Raw genomic sequence first — 23,019 nt, 5'->3', positions numbered from 1 at the left:
CTCTTCCTGTTCCTCCAGTAAATCATACTTCTTCCCCTTTGTATTATTCTCATTATATTTATACTTTCCTTTGCCTTAAGGTCTCTGTTTCTGAATCTGCATGGTTGGCTCCTTGTCATTTCGGTTTCAGCTCAAACATCATGTCCTTAGGGAAACCATCCCTGGCTACCTAATCACTGTTTTCACTGCATTCAAGAAAATTGTGTTTATAACATTTAGTACCTCTTATGTGTCAGTCAGTAGTTCACATGTTGAGGATCCAAGGGGAACAAAGGAAAACTCTTGCTTTCTTAATGCTCATGACTCATTCCAGAATGGGCAAACAGAGGTAGTGAACAAAAGGAGAGGCGTAGAAGATGAGATCAGTTTTTTAACTGTGGGTCAGGAATTTGGATAGGGCACAGTGGAGACAGCTTTTTTCTGCTCTTTGACATGAGGGAAGGGACACTGGCTCAAAGGCTGGGGACTTGGAACCATCTGAAGGGCCAGGTGGTTGATGATCCCTGTCAGCTGGAGGCCTCAGTTCTTGTGCATGTGGTTCTCTGTATGTGGTCTCTCTGTATGGGTTGGTTTGGTTTACTCCTCTGAGTGAGCATCCCAAAATGAGAGAGCCTTTTTAGGACTAGTCTTGGAAGTCATGTTGCATTGCTTCTGCCATTTATCGGTTGAGGCAGTTATAAGTCTGCCAGAAGAGAAGAAAGAGACCAGAAATACTGCTTTGGCAATTTGGGGGAAATGCTCTCTGCTGCAGCTATTTTTAATGTTAAATTTAAAATACAACATAAGTTGGAAAATTAATGTTACCATTTATTCATTCCTAGTATGTGCTAAACACCTTACATATTCCTTACCAATTTTCATTATAGCCCTGAAAGGTAGATACTGCCAACCCTGTTTTGCAAACTAGGGAATTAAAACCAGAGAAATTAAATATCTTGCCCAAATTCACATACTTGTACCCTGAGCATTATAATCCAAACCTTACTTTTCCCAGTGTTGCTGTTACTTCTTTGTCACTTGTAACATTTGCTTTATAAAAGAAAGAGTATATTGTTTTAATGTTTCCATTTTGACAAGATTTGGCCACAGTAGCAATTTTTTCTATTTCATCTGGCTCATTAAAATGGGGCTATCTTGGTAGTTATTCCTTGTAAGGAAGGAAACTTGCACAGTTTTAAAATAAGGGGGCTGAACGAACAAGGTGTTTATAACTGAAAAAACTAGAACACAGCTAAGTTGATTTTGATTGTACTGGTGCTTTTCTGGTATCATTTATCCTAAATGTATATCTTACCTCCTACTTCAGTTTTCTGCTCAAATGCTACTACCTCAGAAAGACTTTATCTACCCTCCATGGGTTAAAGAGCCCTTCCATCACTCTATCTCTGTTTACTTGTCTTCCCCAGTTTATTTGTCTTCATAGTACTTCTACCATTTGATTTTTGTGTTTTAGTCATGTGTTTACCTTCAGTCTCTCCCCACTGAAATGTAAACTCTAAGAAAACAGAGGCTTTTTCTGTTTTATTCTCAGCTATATCCCTAGTGTCTAGACAGGGCCTGGAATACAGTAGGTACTAAATAATTAGCTTACTGAGAGGATGAGTGAATGAATGGATAGCCTAGGTTACTGGGCTCTTGCTCATCTGCATAGTTGATTAGCTTCGAGTTTATTTCAAGTAGTAGTCAAGAACTTTCACTGTTGTTTCTCTCTTGATTACTTCTCAGGAGACAAATTGTAAGGGATCTGCCCATTACTGCACCAAACCAGATGCCTTCTACTTCACCAGACCAAGGAGATGACCTGGAGGCCTGTATTTTAAGATTTGCAGATCTGGATTTAAAAGACAAAACTCTTATCAAGCCTATTAGCAGCCTCAAAGCAGAGTTAGATGTCATTACAAAGAAGAAATACACATTTGCAAAGAAAAAGGTAAAATTGCTGGTGATGTTTCAGGATTATGTATGTATAGTTTATTCAGATACATCTAGAAGTAGCTTATCAAGGTTTTCTCCAGGGAGACACTAGACTACAGCCATGCTTAAGGTAAGGTCTAGTCAGGACCATAATCAGTGATCGCTATTCAGTGCCAAAGAAGAATCATAGGCAAGGTGTGGCTCTGGAACATTTATGGAGTACTTGAATACAGATAGATGAACACAACACCCCTTGTGAGATGATAGTCTTGTTAATAACATGAATCTAATCATAAGGAAACATGAAGGAAAATCAAACGGAGGGACAGCCTACAAAATAACTCATCTGAAATTTAAGAAAAGTCACAGTGATCATTTTATGGGAAAAAAATGAGAAAGTATCTTAGATTGAAGAAGATTCATGAGACATAACTAAATGTAATGGGAACTTTTGGTAGATCTATAAATGCCATTTGGGACAATTAATAAAACATGAATGAAACCTCTTGGGAAAAGGATCCTCTGTATAATTCTGGCAACTTTTCTATATGTTTGAAATTATTGAAAAATAATTTTTAAAAAAACACCTTTCTGTGCCCATTATGAGATGAGAGTAGAGGGGTAGTAGATAGGAAGACCTTGATACTGGCCTTAAACTTAAGACTATTTAACAGGAACATAATTGAAATGTAATTGCAGGCATTTGCCCTTTTTGTCAAGACCAAAGAAATTCCAGCACCTCCTTTTGAATGTAAAGAGAAACGGTGGGAATGCTGTCAGCAACTATTCACAGACCAGACAGGCATCCACAGACATGTGGCAACACAGCATGCTGATGAGATTTGCCACCAGACTGCTTCTATTTTAAAGCAGCTGGCTGTGACACTGAACACCTCCAACAATCTTAAGTCTGCAGAGGAAAGAGACCCTCTAAAAGATCACTTTACTGGTTACCATGAAGTGTCTGCCTGGCTCCCTGATATAAGCTGCTTTACCCCTGATGACCTGAAATGGTAAGAATTTTCTTCTATATTTTTGGTTTAATTTCAAAATTTTTTCCAGCCACACTGAGATACAACTACCATCCACTAAAGTTATTGGAATATCAGAATTATATAATGATGGTAAGGGTACTTGTGAACTATAAATTACTATACAAATGTAGTCTTCTCATTTCTGTGACCCTGCACTTCAAGGAATTGGCTTTCTAGTTAGAGAAACAAAAGTATATAAGAAACAATTAGAAGATGATATAACACAGGCTTTATAATTATCAATTAAATTGCGTGGTTCAAATAACTTGTTAGAGAAGTTTAGAGAAAGGAAGATAAATAGGCTCTAAAATAGACAAGAAGATTTTGGAGAAGACTAGATCCTAAAATATAAGGGTATTGATGAGAGAGTCAGATTCTAGAGCTGACTGGGATATCAGTTATTATCTACAAGAATATTCTCTAAAATATGTTCTGTGCAGCACTACTTCTGGAGGATGCTAAAGGATATTGAACGGAGGCAGGAAAGACAACATTTTGGATGCCTCACGTTACAATGTCCTTTATTGCAGGACTTCTTAGAGCCTTTAATAGATAAGGGACTTTCACCATGATTCTCAAAGAGGGAGATATTATGTGCAGGATTTCTCAAACATGTAATTTCATAAAACAGCTTAGAGCACATTTTGGGAAATGTAGTTTATCTTATTTCTCCAATTTTACAAATGAGAAAATCAAGGCTCAGCAATGATACAAAAACCTTAGCTAATGTAAGACAACATAGTGCAGTAGAAAGAGTATGGGTTTTAATATCAGAGACTGGTGTTCAAGTCCTGACTCACTTTGTAGTTTTCTCTCCTGGGAAGAATTGGCCTCAGTGTATTAATGTTAAGTGGGAATAATAATAAACTGTTTCATGGGTAAGAGGATCCTAAAGAAATAGAAGTGAAACCTTTTTGTACAATGAGAGATTAAAAAGAGTTGCTCTCTTGTCTTAGGGAATAAACTAGAATGAACTCAAATTTCTAGTTCTCCAGTGAAATGAGGTTATTATACCTATCTCATGGATATGATAATTAAATGAAATCAGAGCAAACTCACTGTAAAGTAGAAAGTTAAGTGTGGATTCAAACTGAAACTAGGATGACAATAGTAGGATCCATGGCAGGCAAGAGTTCTCCATCTCAGCCTTCCCTCTGATACTGACTGCCTGGATATACTTTATGAATTGTGGTTTCTTTTTCCCTGTTTCTGAAATGTGCTTTTCCTGTGGTTTTCTTCTTACAGTGATCAGGACAGTGATGAAGGAGAGGTACTACTTTATTACTGCTACTGTGACTTGGAGGATCCCCATTGGATCTGTGCCTGGCAGACAGCTCTGTGTCAGCACCTGCACCTCACAGGCAAAGTAACACCATTCCCCAGTGCATTTAAAGTAAAACCCAAATTCTTAACATGCTCTTAGATTCCTGTATGACTGGCCCCTTTCTACATTTTCTGCTTATGTGGTATCATTCTTTACCAGTCACACCCCAGCAACATGGTCTTTGAATTTCTTGGAGCCCACAAGAGTTTTTTTGGTATCTTTGGGTGTTTTTACATGCGACTTCTTTTTGAGAAATTCCCCATGCCCACTCAGTTTTTCCTGTTTAATTTTCATTCTATCTTCAGTTCTCAGTTTTAATGATGTTTCCTAAGAGTGATCTTTCCAGACCTTCAACCTAAACTTAATTTTCTTAATACATTCCCATAGACTCTTGTAGTTATTTTTCATAGCACTTGCCAGTAACTTTTATCTTAATATCTATGACACCCCTCTTTTCTTAGTCTGTAAGCTCCCAGATGACAAGAACTCTTTTTTTAAACTGCTATATCCCTAATTCCTAGCACAATTCCTGTTACATAGTGAAAAAATTGGACATTTTTGGAATGAATACATTTATCATCTCTATTTAGGGAACACCTTGAAAGATGGATATTCTCACAGTAAACTTTAATGTACAAAATATGAAATCAGTCTCTTTCCCTGTTTTTGGGACAGATTTTATTTTTGCCTCAGCCCTAGAGGTAAGCTAGGAGTGAGGGTGCCTGTTCACAAGAGGGCAAGCGCCTGCATGGGTCTTAGCTCTGAATTCTTAGGTTTCAGTCATACATGTCCAATTTACTGAGATTATTCACTGCTGGCGGGAGATTTGGCGGAATATTGGCATTTAGGTAGGGAAAGGGGAGAGTTTGAAAATTCTGGAATTATGGAAAGAAACTTCTGATCCCTATTACTATATATTTTTTGTTGTCTCAAATTTGAGGGAATGCAGTGGAGGCTCTGGAAATGAAAAATTACAAAATATGGAGGCAGTAAGATCTCCCAGCAAGTGCCCAATAAATGTCAACTCTTAGTTCTTAGCTCTGAGAAATAAGGCTTTCCTCACCAAAGAATTAGTCTAAAGGTTTCTCTTGAAAAAGTCTAGAGATTGAAAGTCTAGTACATGATTTTAGAGATTGCACTACCTCTGTTGTATAGGGAGTCGATGTGCTCATCTTTTATCTGGGTTTTGAGACTAAACTAACATAAAGAACCTACAAGCTTACCCAAAAGACAGGTACATGAAGCAGGTACCTCTCATTTATTTGCCATGCTTAGAAATAGCTTTATAGTAGATTTCCTGACCTTTATCCTGGTTTGGTTCTATTGTCTTTAAAAAAATGTAAGATGTAGTGGCTACCAGCACAGCAGAGCTAGCATATTCATCCTACCTTCCTCTCCCAAGCCCAGAACAGGCTTCACTAGATGCAGCATTCTTAAGATATCCAGATGTAATCCACATGTAATTCCTCATCATGGAATTCTGGATAGTGACTATGAGTTGGCATTGGTTGGTGAAATGAATCTTGTTTAGATCCATGCTCTAAAAAATTGAATCAAATGAGACAAAAAATGAATTGTCGTCTCTGGGTCCTGAAAAAGGGCAGCCTTTTAGATTTTTCAAATTCTAGTGCACTGGTAGATGTCATTGATACAGGACCTTGTTTAAATTACCTCTCTTTGCAGAAAGTACCACAGTACCAAGCAGTGTTGCACTTTCTCCTTAACACTTTTCTCTAGAGTGCTTAGTTCCTTTTAAAGATAATGCATATTTAAACTCATCCAGAGAATTCTGTAGTACTAAAACAACTTAATTTGCATAGCCCCGGAGCATTGCCTCTTAAGGCAGGGGTCTTAACTGAGACTCTCATGGCCCCTAACCAGTGAAGCCTTTAAAAAAGAATACAAGGTTTGAACAGATATGAATACACATTCATTTGTTCTGCAAATATGTACTGAATACCTACTATGTGCTAGGCACTGTTCTAGGCAGCAGTTATGCAACAGTGAACAAAACAGACACACATCCCACCTGGAACTTGCATTCCAGTGGGTGGTTTTAATGGTGTACTTCTGCATGCTATTCAGAGTGTGCTCTGTGAGCAAAAGAATTACTATTGATTCTTTTTTATCCCCAAAGAAATTGAGGTTCAAAGAAGTACATTAATTTTCTCAGTGCCATATGGCAATAAGTGGCAAAGCTGAAACTTGACCCTAGATCTGCTGACTTGAAGTTCAAAATTCATTTCTTTGGCCATTGGACAACTGGAATTCTACAGCAAATGAACCTCCTTCCAGAGGGCTCATTCATTCCATTCTCCAGCACACTAGGTCTCAACTGTAGGCCATACCATTTTAAGAAATTACAAGTATGTTTGTATGGTGACACGTTGGTGTCCCAAACAGTGTCTCTGCTTTTCCTATTAAACTCACTGATACACATGAGTCCATTCTGCCTTGGGAAGATTTAAACTCAGCACAAGTTGCATTCCCTTTATCTCATCATCTTGTGTCCCAGGTTCGAATTGCTACAGAGGGAATCAACGGGACAGTTGGTGGAAGCAAATTGGCCACCAGACTCTATGTGGAAGTCATGCTCTCCTGCCCATTGTTTAAGGATTATCTGTGCAAGGATGATTTTAAGGTAAGCGAATTGAAAATAAAATGGACTTAGAGCTTTCTGCTTCTGCTTCTGTACCTCTTAGGCCTCTGGGCTTTGAAGAAGAGCTCAGTAGAGAAATAAGTAGTGCCAGTTGGATTACAAGTCCCCATAAGGTTACAAGGCTGTGCAACAGGAACGTGCTTGTTTCAGTCACCATGTGATCATGGGCAAGTTAGCGCACTCTCTGGACCTCAGTCTCCTTTTTAATAGAATAAGGGTATTACAGCTTATATGGCCTAACCTCCACAACTTCAATGTCGTTGCTCCTTTGAGAGAGCCATTTTGGGGGATCACTATGTTTGTAGTAAGTGCACAATGAGAAGTCAGCACTTGATACCGCATGAGTGAATAAAGCTGTTACTCTCCCATCTGAATTGCTTTGAGTGCTTTCTCATAGGTGGTAAAGGTGGTGGGAAAGGTCTTGCCAGTGTCATTGCTGGTAATGAGAGGAAAAGAAAGATCGTGGCTGCAGAATGAAAGCTGGGATAGGATCTCCCCTCTTGAAATTGCTCAGTGGTGTCAGTTTTATAGTTAGTGCTTATAGCTACAGAAATACCTTTCCAAGTTAACATTTCTGTACACGATAGGCACACACTTAAAGTATTTATTAATATTGAATTATCTGCAATATTCTGAATAATCCCTTTTCATATCAAAGCACATTGTTCCTAATTTGACATGTCTCAAGGCTTCAGCATTTTACAAAAGAGATATAATTCATACATTTGACACTTGTCTTATACCTGCAGATGGGAAAGACTATATTGTTTTGTTTCTTATTGGCTAGACCAGCAAAGGAGGAGCTTGCTGTTTTCCAGAATTGCGCGTTGGTGTATTTGAAGAAATTGTGCCCATGGGAATCAGTCCCAATCAGATCTCCTATAAGAAGCCTGGTATGCTTGCTTTAGAATAAAAATTTTGCTTTTCTTCATAGGACAGAGCTTAGTATAGGGACAGACATGAAGGTTAGACTTCTGATTAGCAAGAGTTATGATGAATTCTCATTCTACAATAGCTGTGAGGTGGCTAACACTTGGGTCCATTCACTGCTTAAATTGGTTCTTTGGTGCTATTGAAGATAAAGAGTCTTCCCATAGCAGGACCTGTTTTAACAACTCTTGGCAGGGAATTGTTTTCTTTCCAAAGATAGCAGTTTGGGAATTATTACTTGCAAATAGATAGCAGTGTAATTATTACTTGTAAATGGCTCATTGAATAAAAATACAGGTTTTTGCTACTAGAAGCAAGTGGCTTTCAACACCAAAGCAATTAGTATGAAAATAATCTAGAATGTTCTCTTCTCTGTCTTCTCTATGGTTAACATAGATGGTTAAAAAGCATCTTGTTTGGTGAGGGTTTCTGTTTTAATTTCTTATTATGAAAACTTTCAAATATTAGAAAAAAGAAATTAGGTTTTGTTTTTCTTTTGTTGTACCAATTTTTTTTTTGATGTGTTTTTAGGAATTCATTTATCCCCAGGTGAATTTCATAAAGAAGTAGAAAAGTTTTTGTCTCAGCTAAATCAAGAACACAGTGATACTATTCTACTGGATTGCAGAAACTTCTATGAAAGCAAAATAGTAAGAACCAGAATTAAGTTCACTGAGGTAGTAGTTCTCCCCTTTCCACAGCCTGGCATGTTTCCCGGGGGGGGGGGGGGCATTGTTTCTACCTGTGGCCAAATCACATGGATATCCTCCCACTGCTTGCAGTTTCAGAGAAAACCCAGGGCTTTGAGCTCAGAGAAAGTCTAAGAAAGAACAAATTAAAAACATCTTGGCACAGACTGTACTTTTGGGCTCCCATGCACCTATTTTGACATGCATTAAGGATCTTATAAAATTTGCTTTGGGCAGCCTGTCCAATTCCCCTGAGGATTCTGGGAAGGTGACCCATAACCTGCCAAACTTGTTTCTTAGTGCTAGATCTTAAATTTGAAAGTTCAGAGTATGGAAAGTCATACTTGCCAAGGTGGGGTTTTTTTGACATAGAAAGAACCCTTGTTCCTATCCAGTATATTTTTCTGATAGTTTTCCTCCTGCTCCTATATTGTAGGGACGATTCCAGGGCTGCTTAGCCCCAGACATCAGGAAATTCAGTTACTTTCCTAACTACGTTGACAAAAATCTAGAACTTTTCAGAGAGAAGAGGGTACTGATGTATTGCACTGGGGGCATCCGTTGTGAGCGGGGTTCAGCCTACCTCAAAGCCAAGGTAAGTCACCACTGCTAGGGGCATGGAGGCAGGCATGGAGGTTAAGAGGCTGTACTAGGGCCTCCCTGATGGCGCAAGGGGTTAAGCACGGCACTATGAAGCTAGTTGCAGCCTCTGCAGCATGAGTTTGATCCCCGGCCAGCCAGGGAGAAACCCACATGGCAAAGCAGACCTCTCCTGCCTCGCCCACTGCTCCCCTCAGCAGTGTATTTCAGTCAGTCTGCCTGTTCTGTTCCCTGCTCTGTCTCTGGTGAATCCTCTCACCGTCCTCCCCACCCCGCATCTCTGGCCTGTACCCCAGATCTTGTATGCATAAATAAATAAATCTAATTTAAAAAAAAAAAAAAAGAGGCTGTACTAACAGCCTGTACTAACAGCATGTGTGGAAGCCCCACCCCCTTCACTGCCTCTCCCACCTCAGCCAGTCAGGAATTTCTTTCCCCTTGGATGGTTCCATCATAGAATTTATAAGTACAAGATCATATGTTTTTAAATCTCAAAATGTGAGAAGCACTTAATTGTCTTAGAAACTCATCAAGTACAAAGGGGAAAGATTATTAACATCTCCCTTTCCCTAATCCTTTTGTTGATCCTGAGAAGAGTAAATTCAGTAACATCACATGTCCCAATAGCAGGTGTCTTCCTATATTTAGTGGGCAGCAAAAATAGTTGGGCTTCCTAGGAGCTAGAGAGTGAAGGCCCTGACTCCTTTCAGCACCCATGCCCTTAGTAGGTAAGAGCTGGCCAGTTGGTTCCTTGACCCCTTGGTCAGCAGTTCCTCAGTGTCCCACAGAGGGAGCTGGAGCCCCTCTTCTACATTCCTCACCACACCACACTCCTCCATGAAGTTTCTTACTGGCTTCTGATTGTCGCCTCACATTTCCTGTTTTTCTACACACAGGGAGTGTGCAAGGAAGTGTTCCAGCTCAAGGGTGGCATCCACAAGTACCTGGAAGAGTTTCCTGATGGTTTTTACAAAGGGAAGTTGTTTGTTTTTGATGATCGTTATGCCTTGTCCTTCAACAGTGATGTACTGTCAGGTAAGCCAGCACAGGCCCACAATCGAAATTCGCAAATCAGGCACAGTCTCTGTATAACCCATTCTGGAAGCCAGGTCAATACTGATTACATGAAGAAAAACCAGGGAAAAGGAGCATAGAGAACCAGCATTTTCTAACAGAGTAGAGGGACAGCAGTGGGGCAGACAGATATTGCACCAGCAGTTGGGAGATTCTACTGGGCTCTTGGCTTCACTGTTTACTACTGGGCAAGTCATTCAAAATGGGGTATCTGCCTGTAGGAGTAGACTATCTACAAACTATCAGGGGTTCTGGGAATTGGGATGGGAAAATAATCCTACCTTTATTTTCATAACCCCATAGAATGCAGCTCTTTAATAATTAATGTAAGCAACAAATCAGAGTATTAGATGTATCTACAATTAGCATTTAGTTCATCATTGCCTCAAGGAAGTAGTTATTAGGGCCACTGCTAAGTCTTGTTATTTAATAACTATTTGACTATGTTCCAGATTTTTAAAACATTTTGATATTTTATATTTCCATATAATTGTTATCGTTCATCTTTCACACATTTAAAAAACATTTTTCTAAGAAGGCTCAGTAGTGTTCACCAGACTACCAAGTAAATTGATGCACAAAAAAATAAGTTTGGATGGTCTGTGGACGTGTGAGGTACACATTTGAGTGGCAGGTGTGCATTCAAGCTGGGTGCCGAACCTAGGGCCAAGGCCAGACGCAGGGTGACCACAGGGAGCCTGTGGTGTAATAGAATGTTGAGTCCACAGTGACATTTTGTACCAGATGAGGGCAGTCAGTAAAACAGGATGGAAGTAGCCTTACTGAAAAATGGCCATTGTCCTGGATGGTACAGTTGGAACCAGAAAGATCACAGGGAGACAACTCCAGTGGTTGTTGCCACTGGAATACTCAATCAAGGACTGAGATTGAATTACCACTTGTAAGATTTGAATCTATCTTCCCCCCCTTTTTTTCAGTTCCCTTAACCTTTAAAGGTCTTGCGTATGCATTTCTTATTAAATGCTACTTCAAGTCTTTTTTTGAGCTAGATGAAGTATAAATGACAAATAAGCAGAAAGAGTGGATTTGAGAAATTTTACTGAGGAAGTAAAATGATGGGTTCCTGCAGTGAGTGTGACAGGGAGGGAGAAGTACTAAAGGTAGCTTAGCTGAACTAGGTCAGGAGACTTGGGTGTTATCTCCAACGGCTCTAGGAAGTCAGCAGGGGGAAAGCAGGCTAAGAAAGTAGACACTCTGAGTTTTGGAAGCAGTCAGGTGTATCCTAGCTAGACAGCAAGAAAAATCCAGACCTGGGGAAGGTGAATGTGGATGTAGGATCATCTGTATCCAGATATGTTGTCTCCCACTGAAAAAGTGAATGACCTAGAAGTGAAAGACCATTGAACAAGAGGTGGTTGGCTAGCTTTGGAATAACGAAAGAACAACATTGTTACCTATGTTACCTTGTCCCAAAAAGTTGCATAGGGGGAGCACTATTTGTTAGAAGACAAATAGTCTTTAGTGTTTAGAAATCTTCCCCAGGCCCTACAGGATCTATTAGGTTCTGAAGAACTAATAGTTATATTTAGGGACTGCCCATGTGTGCCCATTTGTATGAGTGCACATGTGCGTGTATGTATTTATAATGAGGGCTTTCTTTCTTCCCCAGAATGTTCATACTGTAGAGCCCCATGGGACCAGTATAAACTCTGCTCTACTCCCCAGTGCCGCCAGCTTGTCTTGAGCTGCACTGCCTGCCAAGAACAAGGATTCACGGCCTGTTGTGTCACATGTCAAGATAAAGGGCACAGGCCAACCTCAGGCTTTAAAGAGGAATGTGAGTGTACAGCCCGACGACCACGCATTCCCAGTGAACTTTCGCAGCAGACACGACACCCTGTGAGTTCAGAGGGTGGACCTTGCTTACATGAGAAGCACCATCAGCATTTGCCCACACTCTCACAAAACTAGGTTTGGGGTGTCTGTGCACAAGAGAATATCATTTCTGCAGCAACTGAGGAATGGGACGCTTTAGTGCTAGCTAAGGCCAGTGTGGCAGACTCTTCACAAGGTTGACTCCCTGTCTTCACAGGAGGAGAGAGTGGGGTGAATGTTGACCACTTACCTGAGTCATTCTGACTCAAGATGCCAGAGCACAGAAAACGTGAGCTGTGCGGGATCTTGAAGCTAGTGAGGGAGAGAGCCTGATGCTGGGTCGCACTTGTCTGTGCCATGCAGCGGGACTGGTGATAGACATTTTCTTGCCAGCAAACCTGTCTGTCCTGGTGGATAGCTGTGTGAATAAAGTGTGAAAACTGTGGGCCTGGAAGTGGTCTCCTCTGAACCATGCCACTTATGTCATCTGCCATCTACCCCTGCCCTCAACTCTTCTCTGCCAGCTTGCAGGTACAAGACCAGGATCTGCCAACTATAGCATCTGGTCTGCCTCCTGCTTTCATAAATAAAGTTTTATTGCAGTAGCCATACACATTTACATATGCTCTATGGCAGGACTGAGTAATTGCAACAGAGCCTTATGGCCTGCAAAGACTAAGATAGTTACTTCTTTTACAGAAAAAAATGTCACCCCTGGTCTACACCAATAGCCCATCTGATGCAGTACGTGGTCTTAAGATGTGGTCAACCTAATTTTTTAGTGACTTGGTTTTCGTGAGAGATGATCCTGTAATAACCAATACCCACACTCTTAGCTTTGAAGTATTCTCCTTGAGAGATTCAAATAGCTAGATGACACCAACGTGTCAGCAGTAGTTGTTGTAGATAAGCACGTTGGAACACAAGACATACTCTGAATGAGCTTACTCAGCACTGCCATGGTGGTGTCACACCAAGCACATGTCCATGTTACACAGGTTCCAAGAAACATACACAGCCATCCATAGACCAACAGATTTAATATTCGATTGCCATTTCCAGTGATGCAGAATACAGCTGCAGTTGTGTTTCAAGGAGAAGCCAAGTGGAGATGTCTGTCCCTGCAGCCTGGTCCACTTTCAGGCCCATCTGCAGCCTCAGCAGATGCTTTCCCACGGTGGTGACGCGCTGGCTCCACCTCTGCTTACCCTGTACCTTCCACGTCATTACTGTTCAGTGTGCAAGACTTCACTTTGCATCATGAGCCTCTGCTCAGTGCTCTGCAGCTTAGTCCGTGCTCAACAGCTCTCTGGCCTGTCCTTTTTCAGAAGATTTGCTGAATCACTCATGAAAATAACTCCCCAAGCAACAAAAATACTAGCTTGACTGGCACTGTGGTATATTAAAGGCACAAGGGCATAGTGGCTTACCATTATTAATGGATCCCAAGAGATGCACATAATGTCAAAAAAGGGATCCGGCAGAAATACCAAAATTACATTTTCAGAATCATCATCTTGGGATGGTTTGGCCAGGATTTCCTAGTACTTTAATGTCTGAATTTTCTTCATCATTGGCCATCAGTTCAAGGCATGAGATCAGCAGTGACTTTTCTAAAAATAAGTGAGGTGACAGGTAGCTGGAGTTTGTAAGCATAGCCATAATGGAGTAGAAATTTATTCCTCTAGTGTATTACCTCACAAGCCATTGGCCCACCCTTCAATACAGAAAGGGGTTTTCAAGTATTTGAGCATAGGTTTTCCCATTGTACAGTTGGCATTTGATATGGAAAAAGATTCTGAGTCCAATATAAAGTTCTAAGTCCCAGATGTTTATAAAGAACATTCAGGGAAATGGTTGTTTCCCAGAATTGGTAAAGGATGTCCGAAACTTGAAATTTCACCACTTTCATCACTGACTTTTTCTATCATTTCCTTATATCCCACAAAAGGACTCTTGTGTTTTTTGATTTCTGGCAGAGCTTTGCGACTTTGTCTTTCTTGAGGGACAAATTGTGTACTTGATTCATTAATCAATTTGGCAACTTTAATCTTGTGAGGTTCGTAAAATTTAAAGGCGGTTTTATAAAGAATGATTATCTGTTTGCTAAGTAGCTAAGATCAAATTTGTAACGAAGTGTTTTATAATGTTTCTAAAGCATGTGAAAGAGTGTGCTGCTTATGTGTTGCACATTTTAAATGCACCTGAAACCACACAGCAAGGCCACTGGAACAACTGTGGGATTAAGTCACTGCTACTGTAAGATCCTCTTCAGTAAAATCTGCCGGTTTGGGAACTTCTTAGTTTTTAAATAATAATCAGACTGAACTTCTGTGACTAAAGAAAAACTTCACATTAATCATAGTTTATAAAATTTTCAACTACAACCACTAGTTAAACTAAAACCTAGTGCATAAAGAACTGAACCACAAAACGGCTTTGTGCCGGCATTTTGCCTTCTGGTTTCCACTGCAGAGCACAGATTCTCAGTAGAACATGTCCAGTTCAAAGGCGTGGTCGTCACTGCCACACACTAGACGCCACTCCGGCACCTGGGAATGATGGGCCCAGTCAAGTCTGCAAGTCTCCTCTTCCTCACTGAAAAGGAATGGAGAGAAGACGTGAGGCCTTGTGCACCAGGAACCAGCACTGTGGCTCTGAGACCGCACTGTGAGGCTTCTCGCTAACTCCTTGGTTAGCAAATTCTGAAGTGTATTGTCAATAGATAACATTCTGAAGGATAATTTGTCAACATTCACTGGTGAGGGTCTGGTGGTATGGGTTCATTGATAAATTCTAAATTGCTGAGCATACAGGCATAAAACCCACTTTCTCCAACTCCACTGTTTCCCTCTTGTGTACTGAGGCCTGCAGTTGAAGAGCTATTACTCTGGTTCAGATGTGGGTTAAGTTCAGTGGATCTTCTTTATGAGTCTAGGATCTCAATCTGCTGGAAACATTTCCCCAGCTCTCCCTTGGAGCTCCCTGCCTGTGTCCTGCCAATGTAATCAACAGTTTCCACCCTGAAGTTGACCCTGCAGTACCTTTGTCCCCCGTATGGTTAATCTTGACATTTTCCCAGGGCAAAATAATAGAAGCTCAAACATGTCACATAACAAAGTAGTTAAATGCCAGAAAGAGGGAAGCACTAGCCAGGAATTTTCAGGCTGGAGTCATTAGCATATAGGATGACTGGGGATTTAGGGGTGGGAAGGAAAAGGGGGTCCCTTTGTTGTAACAAGGGACAAGGCAGAGTTTTGAAGTGAATTCCAAGAAAACTAAGCAGCAAGCTAAATCAGCCACAAGAGAAAGGTCAAGGAAGTCTGCACAGCCGGTAGGTGGCAGTCGAGAGGGCTGCTGGTGCGGCGAAGACAGGAAGCTATTGCCAGAGGGGAAAAGTGTGTCTATACTTAGATGTCTTCCAGTTTCGAGCTGAGCCAGTAGGCGTGCAGCCACCAGATGGATGCATACGAGCTGCAAGAAGAACCGAATTAGCTTGTGCATGACACAACAATGTAGAGCTACCCAGGAAGATGGGCTAGGGCTGGGAGCTGACCAGGAGGGGCCCACCCGTTCACCAGTCTGGGGTTGAGAGTGTAGCCTGTGAATGTGTCCCTACCCACCCCTCCAACCCTGGTCAAAAGTACACTGAATGCTTATTGGTGGGCAATCTCTTGGAGAAAAAATAGTGTATCCAGCCTGGTTCCTGGAGATTATCAGAATGCCTGGCAACTTAGAGGTAAATGTGGGGAAACAAAACCTAAAGAGGAGAAGTAACCAGAGATTTCACATGAACCAGACTTCTAAGCATCTCCACATTAGCTGTGCCAGTCTGCCCAGCAGGGCGCTCCTCATTACACCCCCTTTATACTGAATATGTCATGGGAGCCCCTCCAAGGATTCTGAAATGTCAGTAGTTACCACTCCCATGTTATAGATGAAGGAAATATGGCAGAGAAGGCATGTTACTTGGTCAACGTCCTTAAGCTGACATCAAGACCCGTGTCTCATCTTGAGCTCAGTTCAGTGCCTCCCTCAGGACAACCCGGCCTCATCTATGTTGGGCTTCCATAACCGTATCTCATCTGATGCTCACAAGGAAGATCAGCTCCTTTTCCCTAGAGAAGTAAACAGAGCCAAGGCCCCTGGGAGGTACAGGCAAAGCCTGGACTGGAACGTGAGTCACCAGCCATGGCTCAGAGTAGAGAAAAGGATGGATCCCAGGTTTCTTGCCTGCATGACCTCGTGGGGCACTGGGGCTGCATCTGAGCAGAGTTCCTCTGGCATGGCTTTTACAGGGCCTTTATGAGGATAGGGGAAAGGCACCTACTTACTCAGGTATTATTTTCCCCCATGTTAATGGAGGAAATTGAGGTCAAGAGAGTGAAATAGCTTGCCGCAAGCGACAGTGAATAAATGATGGAGTAGAAGCCAGGTCTCCCAATAAACTCTTCTGTTTGATCTGCTTTTCACTTTCATTAAAGCATGCTCCTCCTCTTTGCTTCTCATTGAAACAGTCAGGGACTCCTTATTGCCAGTGACTCCTCTGGCTTATTGTCGGAGCCAGAGGGGATCGCGAGTCATCTGGAGCAACCTCATCAGCTGCTCGGCTCCCTCTCCCACTTCCCACCAAGCTCCAACACCTTTATCAGATCTTTGGGGGAACATTCTGTATTCATTTGTGTCTTCACCTGCATTTACTGAGTGCTACTGTGTACCAACCACAAAACTTAGAAAGATAATGGCTTAGCAGAGGATCAAGATATACCAACACTAAGTTTGATTAAACATTGCAGGTGCTTGGTAGATCTCTATCTAGCATGAAAGGTGCAGTGGATGACTTGGTCAGATCTTCCGTGAGTGGGAAGGTGATGTGTCTGCTGTGTCTTGAAACAATAAAGGGGTAGACAGTGGGAAAGCAGAGGGAACACAGGCGTCGTGGCCCATGAAAGGGATGCTTTGGCCTGGGGTCACTGGGAGGCACTCAAGTTCGCTGGGCTGGTTAGTACAAACACACAAGGCAAGAGAATGGTTTGTTGGGGTGTCACAAGAGGAATCCGGCAGCTCCTCACAAAGAGAGGAGGTGGAGGGTGCCAGTTCCAATCTTTGTCCCACTGACAGAGGCTAATTACCTACTGGCACCTAGCCAGTTTGGGGGAGCTTTGCATGAGCTGGGAGGCTGCCCCCAGTAAGCACCATGCAAGTGCCAGCTACCACTACTAAGGGACTTAGGAGCTATGGCAAGGAGCAGAAGTTGGGAGCAGGGACAGCTGGGAGGCATTCTAAGCAGGATGGTAGAACAAGCTCTGGGATGAGCCTGCTGGGAAGGAGTTGTGGGGAGGGTGTGGGTTTGACTGAGGCGGGGTGGTGGGGATGGCGAGAGGTGGCTGGCTGGGGTGGCAGCATATAGACAGAGGCCCAGATTTCTGGCTTGAGTGGCTGGGAGGAAAATAGTGTCCTTTCCTGACATGGTTTTGGGGAAGGGTGATGAAACCAATTTGGTGTACATGTATCTGGGGTGCTACTAGAAAGGTCTTCCTTGAAATACAGTAAAGGAGTGATTTCTCCAGTAGGAAAGATTTTGCTTTACAGGTGTCCCTCCTCCTCACCCCACCCCAACATGTACACTTGGAAGCTGCAATTCAGGCTTCATTATAGCTCTCGCGGCAGGTTGACAGGACCTGGAAGTCATGCTTAGCTCAGCGCTCAGCTATAAATAGTGTGCAGGCAGGGGCATCTGAGGTATCGCTTCGGGGAAAGTAAATGGGGAGCCTTGGTGCTTCCTGACACCCTCCACCCCTGGGGACCTCTGTCTCCCTCTGAACACTGATAGGTGCCCAGTGCACAAGGGGGTAAGGACCAGGATGCTCAGCACACCACCTGTCTGCAGAGGCACTGGCTGACCCAGGGCCTTGGGGACTGAATGTCCCCCAAGTAGGAGCCATCCGGCTCACAGGCAGGCAAAGCCCCAAGCGCACAGAAACCCCAGTCATGGGTCAGGAGCCAGCAAAGGGGCAGGTCAGAGAGAGAAGGAAACTGGAGAGGCCTGCTGCCCTCCCCTCTGTGAGCCTCCACGGGCTGCAGCAGGGACACTGCTAACACCAGAGGGGCCCGGCAGGGGCAGGGGGTTGGCTTCACAGTAAAATATTCAGCTGGAAAACATGGAAACCTCTCTGCTTCATGGGAGCACTGAGGGCAGGGGGAAAATACTGCACTCTAGGGAAAATCACAGTTTCTCTTTTGCAAGAGAAAGCTGATACACTATTAGAGTATTTCTTTTACAACATTAGCAGATGGGCACAAATTTACTTTTAGAGCTAGAAATCTTACAGCCAGTACTCTCTGAACGCTGCATGGATCACTGGGACAGTTGTGCTTTAATCCCTCCTGTGGGAAAGCCCAAGGGTGCAGCTGTGCACGGTTCTCTTGGGTAGCCCAGTTTTCCACCTGCCTTCTTCACCGAACTTTTGAGCTTGACATTGAGGGCCTTTGGTTCCCAGCCTTCCCAGCATCTATCCAGCCCCATTTCTTGTGACCACCCCATATGCCTGCTGACCATCCTGCCTTTGCTTATGCTGCTCCCTCTACTTGAAATGCCTTCCTTCCCTGCAAACACCTATTTTTCCTTTTAGGTCGATCTCTCTATAACAGTTTCTCCAACCTTTTCAGATATTTCTGACTCTCCTGTCCTGCAGACAGGATCCCACTACCTTTGCCTGTACTAGTTCCCCTGCCAGGAATGCCTCTTGACCTCCCCCATCAACCCAGCTCTTCATTTCAAGGCTACTCCCAATCAGGATGCTTTGCTTACTGGCCTCTGTCCTCATTAATCATATGCTCGCTTTGCTTAGTTACAGTCATGTAGGCATTCTTGAATTTTCAGGCATGTTTTTGAATCTTTTCTCCCCTAAAAGGTTGTAAAGGTCCTTGAGGCAAGAAAGTAACCTTTCTGCCCCTCTGGATGTCACTGAGCAGTCCTGGGCACACGAACACGATGCTACAAAGTGCTTGCCGCAACTAAGAAGTGGTGGGACTTGACTGAGCCACTACCTGCAAGGGCAGCCCCTCCCTAAAATAGCTTCAGTTTCCTCCAAAGGGAACTGGTGGGCTGAGCTGGAAATCCCTATCAATTCTGGCACTTCGAGGTCCCGCTGCAAAGCAGGAAGTCACTGGGGACAGGAGTTGGACCTGGATTTGGAATCATAGATTCTCAGGACTGGGTGAGTTCACAAGGGCCATTTCATCCAGTTTCCAGCTGACTCTGGTGTCCCCCCTGAAGTAACCCTGGCCCCCAGTTATCTGGAACCTCTGTCCCCAGAAAAAAGACCTGAAGATCCTCTTGCCACTGAAGAACCAAAAGTGCACTAGACTTGAGACAGGTAACGAAGGGCACATATGAAGTATGACATCAAATGGGAGAAAAAGATGTGAGGCTTTGGCATATCAGAAAGACTTTTAAGTACTGGTTCTGAAGCCATATCACAGCTGGGCCAACAGAGCTCGGTTTGCTGCCCTTCAGCAAGACAGTACAGCTCTCACCTCTGTCACACCATACTAATTATGATTCTTAGTTATTTGTGTTTGTTCTTTTATTTAAAATAAGAACACTTCAGATAAACCAAGGCACGGGGTACATTTTGTTTGTTTGTATTATGGACTTTTCGAGAACTGCAACTCTAGAAAAAAGTGGCATCTGGAGTGAGCAGTGAATAGTCTCTTGGGCTGTGACATCCTTAACAAGTGTTTGTTGAAATGAATAACTCAGTTTAGGGGTGGGGGGGTGGGGCTGTGTGTGTGTGTGTAGCGCTGTGATTATCTAGGCATGTAAGTCCTTGTGGGACTTGTCACCACTACACACTCCTCTCCAATCTTCCAAATATTACCTCGCCTTAGATTTGCCACCAGGACGTGACATATCTAAACTCTGAGATGTGCTTGAATATTAAACTCTTTGCATTTTACTGAGTGTTAGAAACAAACAAAAGTGCTGTGCAGAGCAGGTTTGAATTTGATGAAAATTTCACTGAAGACTCTGTCCTTTAGAAAACATATTTCTTTTTTTTTTTTCTTAACTCATCACACTCCCCTCTCTTCTATAATACTTGGCTTGTCCTCCACCTTCCTGTTTCTAGGACACTCACAGCTAAACACAATGACCAATTTCATCAACAATATCAGACCTACTCCTTTTCTCCCCCACTTATTTTCCTATAGCCTTCTCAGCCACACTCCAGTTTTTGAAGACTCTTCAAGTTCTTTTAGCTGCCAGCAGAACTACACATAATAAATAACCACACAGAATACAGAGCTTGAGAACAACTGGCACCTGGAAGTAAATTCATGATTCATCTCACTTTTCGTTCAATTGACTTGACATAAGCCAGTGAGAATGGGACATTTTCTTTCTCTTTTTAAAGAAAAATAAAACAAGGCCTTTAGCTGAGATCAAATTAATGCAACCTGACATTTTCAACTTCACTTAAATGCAAAGGGCAGCCTCTGAGGCTTGGGATTTTAGTAGAAACACTGGTTGGTGGCTTTGGGATCTGGGACAACAGCCAGACTAAGGGATGGAGAGAAGACTCTGTGTTCAGGGAAGGGTATTCTGCAGAGGAAACAGCTCAGGTGGGCCTCGTGCTGTTGCCCACACTGCCTTCATTCAGCTAGACAGGCAGAGGCTGTGCCTGGTGCTGAGCAGGCTCGCGCCGCCAGAGGGCTCAGGCTCAGCTCCTGCAGGGCACAGGGCCTCACAGTTGAGGGGAGGAGGGCAGGCACAAACACAGAATGCAGGAAAATTCCATCAGTGACAAAGGGAGGAGGGCTCAACACAGAGGGCTTCTGTGAAGGCAGCTTAGGATTTCCCCTATCACAGCTGGGGCAGGCGGAAAGAAGTGCAGACAAGAGAGCAGAGTGCCTACTTCTACTCACCAAGGTCGTTGTTGTTCATCATGGCATTGGAGGCCCGCATCCTGGGCCCCTGCTGGGTAAAGTGGTAGCCGAACTTGAGAAGTGTTGTATTTTTTTCCAACATGTTCACGATCTCCATTTCCACTTTGTTGCCCAGGGGCTGGCTCTTTGGTTAAGAAAAGAACAATAATCAGTGATGGTTCCATTTGAGCAGGACCCAAACCATCTCACTCAAAAGACCTGAGAGGTGGGTGTGGGTTTTAACACGCCCCTTCAAGCGTAGAGAATGGAAGTCTGGAGAAGGTAAAGGGTCACACAGCAAGGAGACAATCAGCCTGGATTCAAACTTTGTTCTGCTGGACACCAAGACAATTCATTCCACTGCTCCAGGACAGCCTTCCTAGAATCTCTGAGCAGGGAGGGCTTTCAACCCATCTTGTCCCAAGGAGATTTTAAAGTGCTGCTGCCCAGTCTATACCCTGTGCTAATTAAATCAGAATCAGAATGAGACTCAGGTGCCTGTGTTTTTAAATCCCCCAGGTAATTCTAATATGCAGCCAGGTTTGATTAATAGTAGTTTAGACCAATCTCTTCAATTTACAAATGGAGAAATCATTAAGGGTTAGAGAGGGAAAAGAGAATTCACTGAAAAGGATATAAAATGTCAAATGCAAATATAGAACAAGATGTTCAACATCATTAGTTATTAAGAAAATACAAGTCACAACAATGAGATCTTGCTGTATACTTATCAGAACTGCTAAATAAAAAGTAGTGACAATATCATGTTGGGGAGGATGCAGAGAAGCTCCTATATTACTGGTGAGTATGTAGAATGGCACAAAACCTAGGTTTGTTTAAAAAAGTAGCCCCCCAGGGGACCTGCATTATCCCAGACAAACAAAAACAAAAATTTGCACATGAATGTTTATAGCAACTCTCTATAGTAGATCAACCCGATGTCCTTCAACAGGTGAGTAGGACCATGGAATACTACCCAGCAATGAAAAAGAACAAACTAGTGATATAACCGCCTAGGTGACTCTCCAGAGAATTATACTGGGTGATAAAAACCAGTCCCAAAAGTTACATTATCATATGATTTTATTTCAGATTCTTGAAAAAAATATTAAAATGCAGAATACATGAGTGGTTGCCAGGGTTTAAGGAGGGAGCAAGGCCATAAGGGAAGTGAGTTTAGCTATAACAAGGGGATAGGAGGTATCCTTGTGATGGAAACCATCTTTATCTGGACTGCATCCCTATCACTATCCTGGTTGTGACATTGTCTATCATCTTGCAAGATATTCCCATTGAGGGAAACTTTGTAAAGAGCACAGGGATTTCTGCATTGTGTCTTACAACTGTATAGGAATCTACATTTCCTCAAAATAAAAAATCCAATGAAATAAACAAGACATAAAAAGCAAAACAAAACAAAACAACCCCCCCACACACACACACAGCTACCCACTTCCACTGCCAATAATGTGCTTTATTGAGAGCATATTACGTTCCTGGTGCTTTGAGCCCAACTTGTAGTATCTTAGTTCATTTCCTTAACAACCCAACAGTATAAACCCCAACTCCTACTCAGCCTGACACTCAAAGTCCTACATGAATTTGTCCTTATCTTCCTTTCTTCTCTCAGTCCTCACTCAGCCTGTTTACCTAGAGGCATCTGGCTCACAGTGCCTGGTGCGCGCAGAGGTTTCCTCCAAAAGCTCATGCGCTCTCTGGTCATCAGGCCCTGACCCTCCCCTATCCACCTGTTGATGTATCCCTAGTACTATAATACCCATCACAATTTAATTTACACCTCTCCCATCAAGACACCCCTGATCCCTACTTCTGTAAATGATCTTCAAGTTACATTGTAACTCCCCCTCTGCTCCTAGCCAGGTCTGCCTGCCTCATTTAGGTCACCTTCCTTCACATCTGTGTCTACAACTGAACCTGTGCTGTCAGCATTTGTGCTGCATGTATGTCTTTAACTTTATTTATTTTTAAATATTTATTTATGCATACAAGAGCTGGGGTACAGGCCAGAGA

At 42.8% G+C, this 23,019-nt stretch overlaps 2 protein-coding genes across 3 annotated transcripts in view; one reads left to right on the top strand and one right to left on the bottom strand.

The window, feature by feature from the left end:
* Positions 1-1,768: 1,768 nt before the first annotated feature.
* Positions 1,769-13,446, top strand: TSTD2 (thiosulfate sulfurtransferase like domain containing 2; the record flags this gene model as incomplete). The annotated part of the gene is given in 11 exon segments (XM_084237796.1): positions 1,769-1,930; positions 2,614-2,927; positions 4,194-4,314; positions 6,788-6,913; positions 7,719-7,824; positions 8,393-8,511; positions 8,987-9,145; positions 10,047-10,185; positions 11,855-12,128; positions 13,123-13,196; positions 13,199-13,446. Coding segments are annotated over 11 exon segments (1,842 nt in total).
* Positions 13,447-14,593: 1,147 nt separating this feature from the next.
* Positions 14,594-23,019, bottom strand: part of TMOD1 (tropomodulin 1) — a gene marked incomplete at both ends in the record, with an annotated part of 56,192 nt that continues 47,766 nt past the window's right edge. For both annotated transcript variants that reach the window (XM_084238155.1, XM_084238156.1), the window contains 2 exons: positions 14,594-14,658; positions 20,989-21,133. In XM_084238155.1, the coding sequence (XP_084094281.1) occupies positions 14,594-14,658; positions 20,989-21,133 (210 nt within the window). The remainder of the gene's footprint in view (positions 14,659-20,988; positions 21,134-23,019) is intronic.

Source organism: Talpa europaea, assembly GCF_964194135.1.
Source record: "Talpa europaea genome assembly, chromosome: 7".
Classification (NCBI taxonomy): Eukaryota; Metazoa; Chordata; class Mammalia; order Eulipotyphla; family Talpidae; genus Talpa; species Talpa europaea.
This window is presented reverse-complemented; position numbering and strand designations above follow the sequence as displayed.